At 37.9% G+C, this 18,206-nt stretch overlaps 3 protein-coding genes across 3 annotated transcripts; all 3 read right to left on the minus strand.

Moving 5' to 3' along the window:
* Positions 1-2,465: 2,465 nt before the first annotated feature.
* LOC145492759 (neuropeptide FF receptor 1-like) lies at positions 2,466-4,062 on the minus strand. The gene has a single exon (XM_081472146.1). It carries the CDS (start codon positions 3,706-3,708, stop codon positions 2,620-2,622), a length of 1,089 nt encoding a protein of 362 aa, XP_081328272.1. The 5' UTR covers positions 3,709-4,062; the 3' UTR covers positions 2,466-2,619.
* A 5,226-nt stretch (positions 4,063-9,288) lies between these two features.
* On the minus strand, positions 9,289-10,293 carry LOC145493446 (orexin receptor type 2-like). Its single transcript, XM_081472917.1, has one exon. It carries the CDS (start codon positions 10,291-10,293, stop codon positions 9,289-9,291), a length of 1,005 nt encoding a protein of 334 aa, XP_081329043.1.
* Positions 10,294-14,979: 4,686 nt separating this feature from the next.
* Positions 14,980-17,997, minus strand: LOC145492008 (orexin receptor type 2-like). The gene has a single exon (XM_081471321.1). The coding sequence runs from the start codon at positions 17,917-17,919 to the stop codon at positions 16,804-16,806; it is 1,116 nt and encodes a 371-aa protein (XP_081327447.1). The 5' UTR covers positions 17,920-17,997; the 3' UTR covers positions 14,980-16,803.
* Positions 17,998-18,206: the final 209 nt, after the last annotated feature.

Consider the following 18,206-nt stretch of genomic DNA (forward strand, 5'->3'; position numbering starts at 1 on the left):
CGCGATACAGCTAGTCCATGTTACTTAAGACTCAATTTTGGCCACTTTATACATGTAGCTTTGCATTCAACATCACGTCGGCAACCAAAGACACAATTACTTAAGCTTCACAGTCCTACCTTTTCTCTGCAACTTAAGCGTTGTGGATTACATCGACGCGCTCTTAAACCTTCCTTTGACGATTCTCTTGCAGATTCGTGGCGTAACAATATCCCTGCCGTCTTATCTTTTAAACACTTTAAATTGACACAGGTGATTGCGCATGTCTTGTGAAACCTCATATCAATTATGTCAATTCAATTATCATCTTCTAAGAGTTTACTAATTTGTACCCTATGAAAGAGTGGGTTGTTATGACTACAAAGGTAACACAGTTACATGTACTTCTAGACGACAAAGATGTTTCTTCGTTATAAGTAAAAAAAATGGAAATAATAGAGAGAGAAAATGCTATATTTTCAGAGCTGCCTCTTTAAATTTTAATATTACTTAAAGACTTTTTTCTACCCTCAAAAGAGACCGACATAATACTATATTTACAGAGATGCCTCTATGCTTTTTAACAACTCTTTTTTTTCTTTACTTCAAGAAGAGCGACAGAATACTGTATTTACAGAGTTGCCGCTTTGAATTTTAATTTTCCGTTAAAACGCGGATGCATTAAAAAGAGAAACTACACAATTTTGAGCAAATTAGCCTGAATGTCCACCTGCAGGTGAGTGATGAAACGAAAAAGCTTCTAAAAACGTGGCGCATCTAGCCCTTTATCCTCATTCATGTCGGGTAGCACACAAAATTTACTAATTAATTGCCACAGCGATAGTAAACACAACAATGATCTGAGCCCACAATTGTTGTTCCTTGCACGGAAGATTTCATTTAAATGCTAAATTTGGCTAAGTGACAGTCTAGTTCCATCGGTTTAGCTTAAATATTTATGTTCCGAAAGACGTTCATCTCATGCCGAAAGGGTTGAGATGTATTTCTCCATTCGCAGTGTCTAATTACTCTAATCTTAAAAAAAAAAAGACTGAAGTTATAAGTTTATAGTATCTTGCTCTTCTCGACAAGCTGTCTGAACTGGATGGCTTGTGGAAATTTTTTCCCGTATTTGTCTTTTGGTATTTCCTCAGAAGCACAATAGGCTTGATAAGTCGACACGCTCTCCATTTCCTTCTATGAACCATATCTCATTCCGCGTATGTGGTGAGTACGCTACTGACTCACTGGTTGTCAGAATTCCTTTCAGGTTGAAACTGATTTTTAGTAAGGCTACGCGGTCGGCTTCGTTATTCGACCACAATACATAAATCAATAAAAGAGAGAAAAAAATTAAAATAATTAATAATCATCGTTAACTAAAAGACGGCTTTGTTGATATGAAAACACAATTTGTAAACACCTGTCATTATCAGTAACGTGCATATAGTTAATATCGCAATTTCTTCAAAACATTAAAAACGGTAAAACGCTTTAAAATCATGTGTAAACAATATATATATATATTTATCACATACGGGGCAAAAGTTACTGAATGCTGATTGGCTGAGACAGAGGGCATTTTTATTCCTCGATCACGAGGGCACAAAGAGGGCATGATTACTTGATGCTGATTGGCTGAGCGCGCCTGCATCAAGTTGGTTTCTCGCTTCAAACGGATTTTGAAAAGGAATTAATATTTCAGAAACGTATCGCTTCTGAGGGGGTTTGTTTCATCATAAGGTGAAAGAACATCGACATGCAGCAAAGCGCAGTCTTTTGGTGGAAAAGCAAAGGATTTTTCCATCCAAAAAATGCGTTGATTCCCAGCCTGAGTTGGGATGGCCGGTGTCCCACGAAGCATAGGGTTACAGAGCTTCACGACCGCCAAACTGAACGTTAATTTCTTCGTTTCGCTTCGGGTTGCCTCATTAGTATCACAGGTTGCCTTATTGGCGCAAAAAACACCGTAAATTTTGTTGGTAAGTTAAGTTTTCGCAGTGGAAAGACGATTGAGTTTTGGATTCAAGAAGTTGTTAGACCTCGTTTGGACACTTGTTTACGTCTTTCATCGATCGATGAAGAAGTTTCACGCCGTTGCAAGCTTCGCAAAAGAGGTGAATAAAATTAGATTGCTTAAAGTTTTATTTGAAAAGAAATTGCTTGGAGTGAATTGAACTTGCTGTGTTTTGCTTACTATAATAGTAGGCTTCTCCCGTTCTACTGCTAGCCTGTTCTTTATGAAAACTGGCGAACCTGTTTACGTAACGGCAAGACCTTGAAAGTTTTCCTTTGAACAGAATTTTGCCCTTTTATGTGATAAACAAGTAATCGCAAGTGCCCTCGGCCAATTAAGGATTAATTTCATTGGTATTTTCAAAGTTTTTCCAATGTCTTCGTCGCTTTGCGACTCGGGCAATTTTGTGAAAACATTGAAAATACGCGTGAAAATTAATCCTTAATTGCCCAAGGGCCATGCGATTGCATAGACTTACAACTCAAACGAAAGTCCTATAACTTTTATAGCACTTCTTCCCTCGACAGTCATGAAATGCCAATAGATTATGTTAAATATATTTTACAAATGTGAAAATTTCAGATCAGGGTGAACGAAAAGGGAAGAAAAAGGCCCTTTTATGTTCATAACAGAGTAGAACTCATTTTAGCCTTTCGACTTTTCTTTTGGCTTGTAGCATTGTCCTCAAGTTCTATTTGAGCCCAAGTAGAACTTCTGGAGATCTTGCAAAATATCTTGGACAGATGATCTTTGAACGCATTGCGATAGCTTTCGTTCAGGATCGTATAGCAAATTGGATTGGCTGCGCTGTTTGCAAACGTTATTATGTTGGAGAATGCGACAAGTTCCCAGAATTTATCGTATTGAGCAGCGTTGCCAAAGTCCAGCCAAAGCCACATAACGTTGGTTGGCAAAACACACACTGCAAACATCAGTGTTACTACTTTAAGCATGCGCACTACTTTCTTCTCCTCGTTCGCTTGGAGATCCTGCAGGTAGCCGTTCCCGTTTTTTGTGCGCCGTGCAAGCTCCCATCCAATGCTGACGTATGCGCCCGCAATGACAGTTAGTGGAAGCAAGTACTGGAACACGAACAGGGAAGCTGTATAGGTTTTTCTTGCACTTTTGCTCGACCACTCCTCTTCGCACATGTCTGTTTCACCGTCCTTTTTCAAGACGCTCATGTACGGTGTGACCGAAATCAGCGACGCAGTCCATATTCCGAAGATGATCCATTTGGCGTTTTTGATGGTAAGCTGCTGACGAAGTGGGCGGTTTATTGCCCAGTAACGCGATAAGCTGACAGCCGTTAGGGTGTATATGGATGCAAAAAGTGCCAACGTCTGCAGTGGGTATATAACTTTACACAGCAGCGCCCCATATGGCCATTTGTGGTTCATTTCTTGCACGGGAATATCGAACGGAATACAGATGCAATTTAAAGCCAAGTCCGCAATGGCTAGGTTCAATATGAAGTAGTTTGTGACCGTCTTCATCTTTTTCCTTCGTAAAATAACTGTGCAGACAAGAGAATTACCGACTGCACTTGCAAAGAAGATAATTGCGTAGAGAGTTAGTTTGAGCGCTCTCAAATCAAATGTCACTGGTTCGGAATGCTGCATTGCCACCGTGTTGGAGTTTGTAGAAATTGAAGAATTTTCGGCAAGGAATCCTCCCTGTACAACAGACTCATTAAATTTCGTTTTCATCATTTGCTTATTTAGTTAGGTCGTGAACATCGATCGCACAAGGGTTAAATGAAAAACGTACAATTCCGAAAGACCACCTGGAAGCCAAAGAAAAAAACAAATATGTAAATAAAATAAAGTAAATAGGTGCTAGCCGCTAGTAGTTTGATTGTGATTGAAATAATTTTTATTTTTTTCTGTATAAAATTCTCTGTATCATTAAATTTCCTATTCAGTGCCTTTTAAACCTTTTTAATCGTTTATTTGTATATTTCTTTGTCGTTCCCTTGTAAAGTGTCCATATCTTACTTTGAATGACATGTCATGAAAAGCTCCCAGCAACTAGCTATATGCGATAGGCGGGCAATTGGTAGTCTGGTTCCAATGATTTACTTTAAATATTTATATTCCAAAAGACAGTCCAATGTCACAAGCGTTGGCATATGTGTACAATTCCGCAGAGAGAGTGTTTAATTATTTTCTTCGAAAGCATGTACGAAATAATTTCATAGCATCTCGCTTTTCGGAAGGGCTACCTGAATTGGCTTACTTGTAGAAAGCTTTTCCTCATCTTTTGTTATCTTCCCAAGTATTAATCCTTAGTCAGTACTATTCTTATTTCATTCTAGAAGCCATCTTTCTATTTAGTTTGTGTTAAGCACGCTATGACACTCGCTGGTTGTCAGAATTCCTTCCAAGACAAACTTGATTTTTAGTTAACCAACCCGGTTGGTTTTCGTTAGTCGACATACAGACGTACACCAAGCAAACAGTTAAACGGCGAAAAGGGGAAAAAAGCAATTAATGTTATTTGAAGGATGGATTCGTTTTAATGAAAACGCAAATTGTAAACACCTGTTCCCATGCAATAATGTGCATGCATGTAATCAACATCAGTTTTAGTTCCCCAAAACATTAAAGAGTTAAACATTTTACAATCATGATTACTACTCAAATTTACAATGAAAGGGGTCTGAGGCCTACAAATAAAAAAGATGTCGAGGCCTTTTGTTATTTTCTACTTGTAAGGCGCATTTCTCTCGTTTTCTAAGCGACAGCGGATGTTACGCTGAGCCGATTGCTGGTACTTCATCTTTCGCGGAAAAGAGAATAGACGACAGGCAAACAATGGAAACGGATGTTAAATGAATATTCTGGAGAAAAGTATCTAAACCAGCCTCACTAACTCGCTCCTATCCAGTGGCGGATCCAGACCTTGAGCTAAGTGGGGAATGGAGTGTTTTGCTTGCCCTGCCGGCTTTTCTTCCTCCTGTGATTTTTTTTCTTTTTTTAACCAAAGTAAAGGGGGGTGGAGGAGGCGGGCCCCCCGGTTCCCTCCTCTAGATCCACTGCTACTGCTATCGAGGTTCAGATGCGATGCTCATAGACACAGAGACAGCTTGGGTAGGCTGGAAGCGAAACAACAGTCTGACAGCAGCCAATGTAGAGAATTGTCATGGATGGTGATTATTATTATCAATGCTAATATAAAAGACCAAGTTAAATGTATGGCAGGGTGGAGGCAATGATCACTGTGTTTTCTTAACTAGCCGAAATGGCAATGAATGCGCAAAGGCTGCTTTACATGAACATCTGTCTCTTATACTCGCTTTGGTGAGTATCCCCGCGTGTAATCAAATTCTATAAATATTATTGTTAGAGGCATCTCTATTCCTATGCCCGACACGCCGAACAAAATGCTGTAAAACTATAAAAGATAAAGGACAAATGAGGCATTGAATGATACAGGAAAACACCTGAAACAGATATTAAGAATCCGGGCGGACCCACTTATCCGACAGCTCCTTCCCGTGATAGCGTAAAGAGGAATACCGACATTGCAAAGAAAACATGCATGTAGATGATTAAATTTATTTCATGTCTGATAGTAATCATAATCATAATCATAATCATAATCATAATCATAATCATAATCATAATCATAATCATAATCATAATCATAATCATAGTCACGAATATTTATACAGGATAGCCCTTCAGTACAAGAGTACTGTTATCAAAGGGGCCTTGTCTAAATAACATAATATAAGGATAAAAACTAAAATAAGAAAAGAATGACTTCATAACTTATTAACTACAATATACAAAAAATTGATCTAAAGACTCCCTAAATAGTACCCTAATGCTAATTTGGTTGACTTTTAAAGGTAAAGAATTAAAAACTGAAGCGCCTAAAAAAGAACTGCGCCAGAAGCGACTGTATTCATTACTGGAGCACGTACACAGGCTAAACCTAACGAACACCCAACCAGGCGCAAGGAAACAGATCATAGGACACGACAGAAGGTAACACCTGCTAAACATAAATACCGTACTTTCTCCCTCAAGCGTTGCCTTTCAGTTCGAAAATAACCGACTCACCCCAACCATTCTTAAGAAAGCAATCATAACTGATAAACTTAGAGAAAGCGGAAATACTTCACTTGTCGAACCAAAAGTAAGATTATACAAAAATGAGGTTTGTTCGGTCACATCGATCGAAAAGAAACGAGTACCTAAAATAAAAATATGCGAATAAGAGAAAAAATATGGTATTAAAAGAACGAATGGAGCATCGGCCATGAGCTTACAAGCGAACTTAATGATATCTCATGTAAAATAACGAAGTGGCCGGAAAGAAAATTACAACTCCCGTTGTATACAGAAAAAGTAACAACTAGTTGAAGACTCCATGCTGCAAAATGTCTGGCTTAACAAAGTAATTTATACTTACAGTCTGTATGTTTGTGAGGCGTAACGACTGGAGGTAACTGCAAAGTGGTAAAACACTTAAAACCAAACAGGAAGACGTTTACTTGGAAACAGGAACACAGATTATATAAAGAATGGCTAAGACAAAGTCTTAGCGACTGACTTGTGTTAGCATGTAATGTGATCGCAAAAAGTTAAAACGCTGTGAGGTGACAAGCTGTACAGCCGGGAACTGCCAACTGTTTGATATGCTTCATGTTAGAACTTCCAATTGTCAACGAATCTATTATTACATGTACTTAACAGCTGCAAAAGCGTACGCGACAATGTCGAAAAGTATTATGGGTAATGGCTGCCAACGGTTGCTTGATTGAAGCTAAAGGCATTTCACCATGACAGAGGGACACAGCACAAGCACGTATATTTATGCTTTTTCTTCCTGAAGCTCAAACAACGAATACAAAACTATTACTACCCATAATTGGCATAATATTAATCGGTATTGTCGCATTCGCTTTTACGCTTGTGTCGGAACAACCTTTATCGAAACAGCTGTATAAAACAAGAAGTTATTTTTAGTCTCAGTGCCATGATCGCGCAACCAATGCCCAATTAACGGTCATCGGATCGCGTCCGTCTAAATCCAAAATTGAAAATCTAGAGAGTTAAGAGAGAGAGAGAAAAGAAAAAAACAAACAGTTTGTTTTGGACTACCGCACTGTGAGCACTGGAAATCGTTTTCAAAGCGCTGGACCGGAAAATTGTACGTGCTTCTCCGAAGTTAAAATAGATGTCGTGCTATTTCCCTGCATGAATGATTAACTCAAAGCGCCACTGGCAGGACTCGCATTTATTAACCTGCTTGAAAGTCGTTTCTCGGAAAGTGCCGAACGGATTAAAGCGAAAAGCATCTCTTTCGAAACGTATTTATTTAAAGCGCAGGACAGCTAAAATATTTGTTTCTCGTTTGTTAGAAAGTGCTGTGTAAAGTTACCAGGTTTGTAGGTCCGCAACGTTTTTATCAAGAGAGGTCTCTTTCGAAAGCATTTTCAAAGCGCTGGGCAGGACAATTGTCTTCTATGCGTTTATCCTAAGTTTACTTCGAGAATAAGTCTTGTCATTTCTCAGCTGCATGCATGACTGATGCACGTGAGGCGGCACGGCAGCTGACAAGAATTGCATTTTAACCCTGCTCTAAGACTGTTTCGCGAAAAGTACTAAAAGGACTAAAGATCTCTTTGGAGAGCTCTTTCAAAGCGCTGAACAGTTAGAATTTTCCTTCCTTTTTCCTTTCGAATTGCGATTTAAATGCGGAACATAAATAAAATGAATAAAAATCGCACTCCTGATGATAATAGCTGAAAAAAATTAATAATGGAAAAGATATAAATATATACTCGAACCTCCCGTAAGCGACCACCCCAAATGTCAACCCTAGGTGGTCGTTTACGGGAGATGGTCGCTTACGAGAGTTTAGACCATACTGGGTCAAAATCTTGCCTCATTAGCATATGGTAACTGCGGAGACTTAAAATGCTTTATTCATTGGAAAAGTTAATTTCGAGAGAAAATCCGATTCTTCCCATCAAGATATTTCCATCCCCTGTACTATCCGGATCGCGACAATGTTACAACACCTTATCATCCAGTCTCCGCTCTATTATCTGATTAGTGGTCGTCTACGGGAGGTTAAAAACAAAAGAAATTTCAAGCTTTTAGCTCTAAAGTTGGTCGCGGTCGCTTACGAGAGCTGGTCGCCTACAAGAGGTTCCAAATATAGTGATTTGACTCGGAAACTTTAGGTATTTTGGAAAACTGGTCGCTGAGTAGGGGTGGTCGCTCACGAGAGGTGGTCGCAACCGGAGGTTCGACTGTATTTAAAATACCTGCAGGTATATTCTACATAACAAATTTTTCAAATTTATTACACTGCGTGCAGTCACGTGTATTTGTGTCAAAAATCTGTTGGGGACAATGGTGCAGGATTAAAAATTTCTTTTTATTGTCAAGGTCTGACCGTAAGGGAGCCATATCAATGAGTTTGTAATTTAATGTAGCTGAATATCCAATGAAAGTTCTGATGTGGATTCTATTATCGCTAGTGATCCATTCGCCCAAGCCAATTGATTATTAATATTAACATTTTCGAATACAGCTCTCTGCCTATTGAATTCATCACTTTGCGAAAATTTTGACAACCTGTTCACCACCTGCTTACCAATTGATTCAAATCATTTCCATTATGCAATATACTTTATGGAATTTATTTTCTACTAGAAGATTTCGGTTCTAAAACCCAACAAAAATGTTACATAAGTCTACAGTTCAAAACTACAGTTTATATTGTGCGAGTATGATTGCTTCCTCCCTCCCTCTCTCCCAAATATATGAAATTAAGGCTTCAATCAACGGTACTGTAAATGCAGGCATAATTAACGGTAAGGTAGGAAAAGGTAAAGTCTGCAAACGAGCCAAGTGACCCACCAGGCCGATGCTTATCTCCAGCATGAAGCGACCAGGAGTATTCTAGTCCACCCTGTTTGAGATACTATTCTATCGCAGGGTTACCCCACAGCATCAAATTCTCCTGTACCCATTTATACAACTGGGTGGCCGGGGAGAGGCACTGTGAGAGTAAAGTGTCTTGCCTAAGAACAAAACACAGTTTCCCCAGCCAGGACTCGAACCCAGACTGCTCGATCCAGAGCCGAAGCGCACTAACCACGAGGCCAGCGCACTTCCCAATTAAGGTTAAGGAGAAGTTAAAGAATACAAAATCAATGGCGTAACATAAATATTGAGAAAGAAAAAAAAAATCAAATCAGATGACAATAATGACACAACATGATAATGATATGACAAAGGAGGAGAAAATTTCCAGTCTTGTTTATTTTACTCTATTTTTAAACAACTTAAAAGGACTTTCTTGATTTCCTTTCTGTAAGCGTCGTTCATCATCGTGTAAAACAGGGGATTCAGAGCACTGTTAGCAAATACTACAATGTTACCAAACGACAAGAGCTCCCAGAAGTAAGAAACGTTTTTGTCAGCTCCCCCGAAGTCTAGCCACAGCCACAGGATGTTATTAGGCAAGACACAAGCAGCAAACAGTAATGTTACGGTAGCTAACATCCTTGTGACCTTTCTGGCTTCCTTGTAGTGAACTTCGCGGATAAAACTTCTCCTTCGCGTCGAAGTTTTTCGTTTCAGGTCTAAAGCAATACTGAGATGAGCGCAAGAAATAACTGTCAGTGGGATCACATACTGAAGAAAGAACAGTGACAACGTGTAGGCCTTCCTTGACCTCTCACTCTTCCAGTTCTCTTCACAACTTAACGTCGTAGAATTCAGCTGGAGGGTGGCAATATAGGGACACACCGAAATGAAGGATGCAACCCAGATCCAAAGAATCACCCACTTAACTCTCTCGACTTTCAGTTGTTGTCTAAGCGGATGTACGACGGCCCAGTACCTCGAAAGGCTCAATGCAACGAGAGTGTACACAGAAGCAAACAAAGTTTGAGTCTGCAAAGGATATATAACTCTGCACATGAACGCACCGTAGGGCCAATAGTAGTCCATTTCTTGCACTGGGATATCAAACGGTATGCATATACAAGTAAACACAAGGTCCGCGACTGCAAGATTCAAAATAAGATAGTTCACGACGCTCTTCATGGCTCTTCTCCTTAATATAATGAAGCAAACGAGACCGTTGCCCACCGCGCTTGTCGCAAATATTGTGGAATAAAGAATCAAAAGCACCATTTTCCAGTACTTGAGAAATTCACTCTTTGAAATCACATCATCAGCTGATGTGGGAAAGGTTGAGTTCCTTTGCAAAGTCAGGTGTGTTGGCGAAATTGCTCCTTGTGAATCGGAAGTTTCATTAGCCATTGGTAGATTACCCCCAAATATCCAACCAGAGGATATCGAACCTGGGGAAGATAGAACCTTTAATTACGTTTGCACCTGAAGTAGAAATAAGATTAATCAAAAATGGTATTTCTACATTATGACAACAGAACTATGGAATTATGAAAACAGAAATGTATCTTAACATTAAAACAAGTTCCTTGCCTTCCAGGAAACGTTTCCATCCATTCAGTTATATTCTTTTACATTATTTTTGCCCCCTTACTTTTCTTAAGCCTGTTCGGTAGTACTGTTCTCCCAATCGTCCAAATTGTATTCACGCGCACCAAACAAGAAATGTTGTTAACTCAATGCAATACTTGCTGAAAACAAACAAACAAAAAAAAGCGCTAATTGCCAATGAAATAGATTCCGAACCATTTACCTAATTTCAACGAAAGAAAAAAATGATAGTAAATAATTTCGCAATTGACAACTGAACAATGATGTTGTACATTCTTTATTGACACAAAGCAAATTTTTGTATTCAAGTATTGCGTATGAAAAAATAAAAGGTTAGAAAGAAATACACAGCTGAAGAAATCATTCAGCGATGACGCCAATACATCAAATTACAATATGGCTGTGCGGCTAGTTATTAGGCGGCATAAGGAGGCGCAGAAACTGATCTGAATAGATACACTTGAAGGAGAAAACTGGCAAATTCATTGCGTTCAAGGTTCCTCTTGAAACGTCTAATGATTGATCACGAGCTGCACGCTCACTGTCCAAAACTCGGTTTCTGATTGGTATTTTTACCTGGGAAACTGACCGCGCCCAGTTTCGAAGCAGTGTCAATTACACTTGAAAACCCAATTTCAAAGAAACATCACATTTCCCATGGCCAGCGAAAATGGTTTCGGGATCCGTAACTGCGCGGCTTATGTTAAAATATCAAATATACAGACGTACAAATAATGAAACTCTTCCCGTGCCCATTAGAATGTCTGGATTTATTTTAGAGGACATACTAATTGTTGTCTGGTATCAACTTGCTAGAGAGAAGAGGCTTCACTGGGGCTTGTAGTTCGACTAACGAACGAGAGCTAGTTATTTACTATTAAAGCAAACGAGTGCAACAATCTAGATATTACTTCTCATGTTGCTGAGGTAACAGGGTACGGTCTGAGGTAAAACTACATTAAGTATCACTAGCTCGTTTTACCAGAAAATGGCAAAAACGAAGAAAATGCAAAAAAAAAAACGACGAAGAAAAGAGGTTGAATTAAATATAGCATGGTCAACATTTCCCTTCATTCAATTGAAGATCGATAGTGGCAAGAGACTAGATCATAGCCTCTTGATAGTGGGAGCACATTGACTTTTAAGGTCTTAAACGCAAAAAAGTCAGATTATCGTCGGCCGGTGTTAACAAGAAGGCACTGAGGTACATGTACATGTATTGAAACGGGTCCAAACCCACAATGGCCTTCTTTTAATGGCGGATTTAAATGCTCTGAATCATTCAGCAAAGCAGCCGATTGCGAAACTTGTGTTTTCTTTTGAAATTCATATTCAACGCCGGTTTTGGTAACCGGGAAAATTTCTCACAAGCTCAATGGAGGACAATGGATAGGCAAAATATACGCCGTAAACCGTAACATGGCGGCTCACACGCTCTTCGTCAATCTCAATTTCTTGAAAAAAAAAAAAAAAGGACCAAATAAGAGCCTTTTTTATGTTTGTGTCAGCTTAGTAAATTTGTTTTAATCGTACCAAAAAATATTGTATATTAACATATTTTAAATTAGCGTGTCAGTTTCCTTGATTTGGTGACTGCTAAATTACAGATTCACTCTGACCTCATTTCTCATGACCAAATAAACCTAAAATTCAGTTTGTTCAGTGAATAAACAACGGAAAACAAATTAAACAAGAAATCTAATGGATTTATTAAGAAAAAAAGACCTGTCATTAGTATTCATTTCATCATTTATTTGACCACTGTAATCAGTAAACCAACGTTGTAATGTAAGATGCCTCGTGTTCTACTTATTGCCGTTTCGTTCTGTGTCACATATTAGGTAATAGATTATTATTATTATTATTTTTAAAAGTTTTACCAATATTAGGTTAGGATAAAAGGGATTAATTCCAAGATGTACGGCATACTAAGATTTTCTTCTCTTCGCCCTGTTTAATCAGCTGAGTGCGAATCGCGTTAGCGATCATCTTTGCCTAACCTTGCGGCCATCAATATTCTCAGTTGAGAAAACCTCAAAAATGATAAAATGAAGAGAGGAAACAAATTTCCCTCCAGTTCCTCCTAGTTTCAAGATGGGCCTGAGAGTAGGCTACTCTTGTAATGAACATCATTGAACTACAAATATAGTAAATTGATTTTAAACCATTAGTGACTCACGTGTTAAAGATGTGGGTGTTTTCAGAATTGGTAGAAGTCCTCCAGCGACTCAGTTACCAGTCAACACAACACAACGGACTGGAGTAAGCCGATGTCTTCGCAATCAGCTGACTTTTCAACTCGACCTCTTAAGTTTAAAATGCTACAACATTAACGACTGGAAGCAACTTGACGTATTAAAAAATATCACGTGTCAGGTTATCTCGTATTGCCATAAATGTTGCGCTCGAGCTAAGATAAAGCGACCATTGTCAAACTAATGGAAAAAACTCTAATAGTCTCAAAGTATATATGTAAAAAGGAAAAAAGAAAGTACAACTCCAAGAATTGATTCCAACCTGGATAGCCAAAAAAGTAATCATGACACCATTAAATTTAATTACTTCAGTCATGCTTTTCCTCTTGTTTTGACGACCAAAGTCTTAATAAGGCAATTTCTGAATTCCTGCCTTTATATTAAAACAATATCACCTGGGCTCATCTGATAATTATGACATGGCTATTTTCAAAATACTCGAATCCCACAAAAACTCGCTGAATAATTTCATGATTGAATATTTTAACAACGTTTTTATTTCATTTTGACAGAAAAAAAAATGAAACTACATGAGCTCATTTCACATCTTTACAACTCATTGAAACGCTTTTCCCTGGCTATGAAACACTGGGTGATTTAGTTTTTTTTTTTGTCTTTTTAATCAAAAATCGACTGTTGTTACTTCCAATGTGGTTTCGTGATCCTGTTAATTGTAAACAAAGAGTAATTGTCAAAATATGTCAAATCATAAAAAAAATATTACTTTATGATCCAGTCATTTAAGATAACAAATCTTTTTGTTGAAACATCCGCTTCAATATTTGCAAAAATTGTGACAATAAATATTTGCGTTTTTATCAGTCCATCTTTATACATGCATTAGCTCTCAATGTCCGTTCCCTTTACCTCGTCTTACCACCTCTGAGATCACTTAGTATAACAACTGCGTCTTGATACACCCTCTATAATTTAGAATTAAAGAATAATTATTCAAAATATGGTTAATCACACGGTGACGAGTGAAATGAGGAAATAATTTTACGCGCGTTTTGTCAAAATTCTACTAACTTTCCTGACCATTAGGCGAGGGAAATTATTATAATTTTTACACAACGCACGTGACATTATTTCTTAAATTCTCTATTATACCATTCGATTACCTTTTAATATTATAGGTGATAAATTACGCTTGCAATTCTGAGTTTCTGACTTGTTTATTTACTCTGTGTTGAGAAATTTCTCGCCAAACTTTGCCATGGCAATATGATTCTATAATTTCAAATGCGAAATTATAAAAAGAAAATCGCTGAAATTTTTCTCCAAAATTAAGGAGTAATTTGTCACCCATGATGATATGACAGTAATATAACTTAGTTTGAATTGTGCCATTTCATTCTCGCAACGAATCAATAATATGTGCCTCTACTACACCCTATTGTAATTAGTTTGGCCTTAAGTGGGGATCGCTATACTTGTCATCGCTTGTAACGTGACTTAATTTGCCCTTTCTCAGGCTGCCTTACAAAATTTCCATACCTAAATTGCTCTAACAACATCGTGACGTATGGTGAAATTTTGTCCAGTTCTGATTTTTCTGTACTGATTTTGAAATACTTCAAGCTAAAGTCAAAAGAATACTTAACTCGACCAATCGAAAGATAGAATAATAATCATTATCAGGCTCAAAAGCTAAGAGTGCCAAAATGAAAATAAATAAATAAATAAATGATAATAACCAAATGAAAAAAAAGCAATTATGTCGATAAATGAATAAAATAGTTACAATTTGCAAAAATCGATCCCTTGTGCAAGAGGCTAAATTTGAAAAGAAAAATAAAGAACTTTTAAAAAATGAAATAAATGAATAAATAGATGGAAGTTCAAGTTGGAATCTTTTCAAATTTTTAAAATAGAACCTTGCAAGAGAAGGGTCATTAACGTTTCCAACATCAAAAAAAGAAGCATGATTTGGTATACCATGATTCGAGTTCTTGGATCACTGGAATCAATATGATCCTGATCCGGATAAAACCCAAACAACAACAATAACTTTATTTACTTGTACATTTACAGTTTTTTTTTTATATATCAGTGAAATGTAAAGGCAAAGAAAAAAGTGTCTGGAGACTCATGATCAAGTAACCAAGGGTTTTCTAGTCAGCCTCCAGTTATTACGTTTCTATGGAGATTTCAGAGAAAAAGGCTATTAAGAGAATAAGATATGTACATAAAATTGGAAAAAAGGAGTTGTAGAAATATTACTTGTTTTCAGAATGTTGCTCAGACAGTAAATAAAGTTTCAGATGTTTCGAGAAGTTGAAGGTATTGAGATCTTTAAGATGAGTAGGGATATTGTTCCAGAGAATAGTCGCTGTATAAGCAATTGTTTGTTTACCAGAATTGGTACGCACTTTAGATATGTATAGTTTTTGTCTAGATGCATATCTGGTGTAGTATCCGTGTACTTCACTGGCGTATTGAAAGAAAGGGACTTACCCTTATAGTAGCACTCGAATAACTTGAGGTGGCCATTTCTCTTTAGTATTCACAAAAGCATTTGGAAATATCACTTAAAACAAGAATCCAAAATTACAAATGACAGAAGTCTAGACATTTATTGTTTTTGTAAGATCGCACTCTCTCAGCGGATATACTAATGTCATGTCATACCACACACGACGGCGGCACACAAATATCGGATACGGGTTTTCCATGTACCGCGCTGAGTGTTCCAAAACTCCAAAAACGAAAGTCATTTTGACTTATTTTGAAAGACTTTATCAAAGAGTCTCAATACGCTGTGTTGTCATAAGATAAATGCTTTCTGGCCAAGTTGATCCAAGAAAAGCTACTTGTGAATGATCGTCACGCCATCACATCCAGTGCTGCTGCGCAGATCAAGCCATACAAGTGGATGGTAAGCTATATATCTTAAAATCTGATAAGAAAACCTTTCTTTTTATGGCATATTTTGTTTTAATGAGAACACTGACCACCTTGCAGCATACGAAAAGCGCTGAAGATAACTGTAAGTTCAAAGGCCATAACGCTTCATGGGAATACTGTACATGTGTTCAGAAGTCACAGATTGAATTTCCCCAAATTTCATTTCCCATAGGAAACTTTACGGTTTCTTTCAAATAACATTTCCACAGTGGAATCTATGTGCAGGCGTTATTTTTGTCGTGGAAAATTGCAAAAAACGAACTTTCTCGTAATGTTGATTAGGACGGTAAATTTGCATAATAACAATGGTTTGAGGGCTTCTCCAAGGGCAAAAGTTCAAATATCGCTTTAAATGAAAAAAACTCGAGATGAAGTAGATTTTGCATTTTCTAAAATAGTTTACAAGTGGCTTCCCTGTGACAAAGTTTGGGGACTCAATTCCGTCTTACACGCCAATCCGTGGTTTGTAAGTTGTTTGTAAGTTTGTAGGCTCGTAGTTTTTGTTTTGTTTTGTTTTCTTACTGTGACTAAATAAATAAGAAAGAAGTAACAACAAAGAAATCGATGATAACCAAAAGATCACCATCTCTATAGCTTTAAAATTCTCGCCTTACAATTATGTGGAAAGATGGGCATTTTGCTTATCAACATGCTAATTGTCAAAGGAACTTAGTCTGTCTTACTTTTCAAGCAACGAGCAGACCATTACATCCCTCTAACACGTCGATCGAGACATTTTAGTTTTAGTCTTATATTCGGACGTCTGTGTCTCAAGGAGCTCGTATAAATGAATTTCTGCACTAGGTACACTTGTTGAAAAGATGGTTAAAAGTAATTTAGGATGAAAAGTTGATGGAGGATTTTCTTTCTGTACATATATCTATATGAGGACGTGCAATAGTGTTTCCCAAGTTGAAGAAAAATTGACGTATAAAACTAGGAGACAGAAAATATCAGCAAAAACCCAAAAACCTAAATACAATTCGAAATAAAAGCTATTCTTGAATTAAGTAAATCGTGCTCTAAACATGCGGGCCCTGATTGGCACAAGTTATTTTTGAGAATGTGCTTCAAATCACATATTCTTGTGGTAGTTTTCTTGATTTTGGTTACACTGTATTTTGGATTAGTCCTCGAGAGTTAAGGGTTATACATCGGTTTCTGGTGCGTTTTTCATCATTTTCTTTAATTCTCTTCCTTTCATCGAGCTTATTCGAGTCCATGTAGTGGTGTAATAGCTTGCGCGTTGGGCTCTCAAAAACGAAGACCGTTCCAGTATTGATTTAAAAATATTACGGTCGCACGAGACATAATGTCGGAATTCCTCCCGAAAATTATCGTGGCATATCGTGTAGGCTATTGGATTCGCAGCACTGTTAGCGAACAGGATAATATTGGTGACCGCGACCACGTCCCAAAAATGTTCGTATTCTTCCCCATTGCCAAAGTCTAGCCATAACCACATAATGTTATTAGGCAGAACGCAAACTGCAAAGAGAGCTGTCACAACAATTAGCATGCGTACAACTCGCTTCCTCTCGATCTGATGAGATTTGCTGAGGTCTCTGTTAATACAAGATGTCTTCCTCTTTTTAATACATTTGCGCATCTCACGTGCAATTTTCAAGTAGACCAATGTGATTACTGTCAAAGGGACCACGTACTGAACCAGGAAAAGTGACAGTGTGTACGCCTTTCTGTAATTAACATTCACAGGCCAGTGTTCTTCGCAGCTCACCGTCTCTTCGTCAAGTCGCAACACTAAGATGTAAGGAAGCGTGACCAAGGCCGATAAAAGCCATATTACAGAGATGAATCCCTTTGCATGCTTCTTTGACATTTGGTTTTGTAAAGGGTAGACAATGGCCCAATAGCGGTTTAGGCTAACGGTCATCAGGGTGAAGATTGACGCGAACATAGCCATTGTCTGAAGAGGGTAAAGAAGCTTGCAAAGAAGACTTCCATACGGCCATTTGTAGTTGTTTTCTTGAACTGGGATATCGAATGGAATGCAAATACAAGTAATGGCGAGATCGGCTGCTGCCAGATTTAATATGAAGCAATTTGTCACGGTACGCATTCGATGCCTTCTAACTATTACAATACATACAAGAGTGTTGCCAATAATGCTGATAAGGAATATGATTGCATAAAAGAACAGTTTGAAGATTTTAAACTCGGCACTCTCGGTTGACGATAAGTTGACTAACGTTGAGTTGTGCAAATCATTCGAAGAATTTCCTTTGAAGCTTATATTTACCATAGTGTTTGTAAATATTGCTTCCCTGTAAGGACAACTTTGACTCTGATGTGGACTTTTGTAAGGCGAACTTTTGTTGACGTTGCCTGTGATAAATTTTGACGGTGTGGACTTTTGGAAGGGGAGCTTTCGCTGACGTTGCCTGTGATAACAAATTGATATCCAGCGCTTGTTTAATTGCTAAAATGTTGGTCCAGTGATTTGCCAGTTTATGCCACTTCACCAGCTCTTTCACGAAGTATTTAACGTCTGAAACAGCAAAAAGAAAACAAGAAGTACTGTAAAATAAA

The sequence above is a fragment of the Orbicella franksi genome, chromosome 7 (genome assembly GCF_964199315.1).
Source record: "Orbicella franksi chromosome 7, jaOrbFran1.1, whole genome shotgun sequence".
Taxonomy (NCBI): domain Eukaryota; kingdom Metazoa; phylum Cnidaria; class Anthozoa; order Scleractinia; family Merulinidae; genus Orbicella; species Orbicella franksi.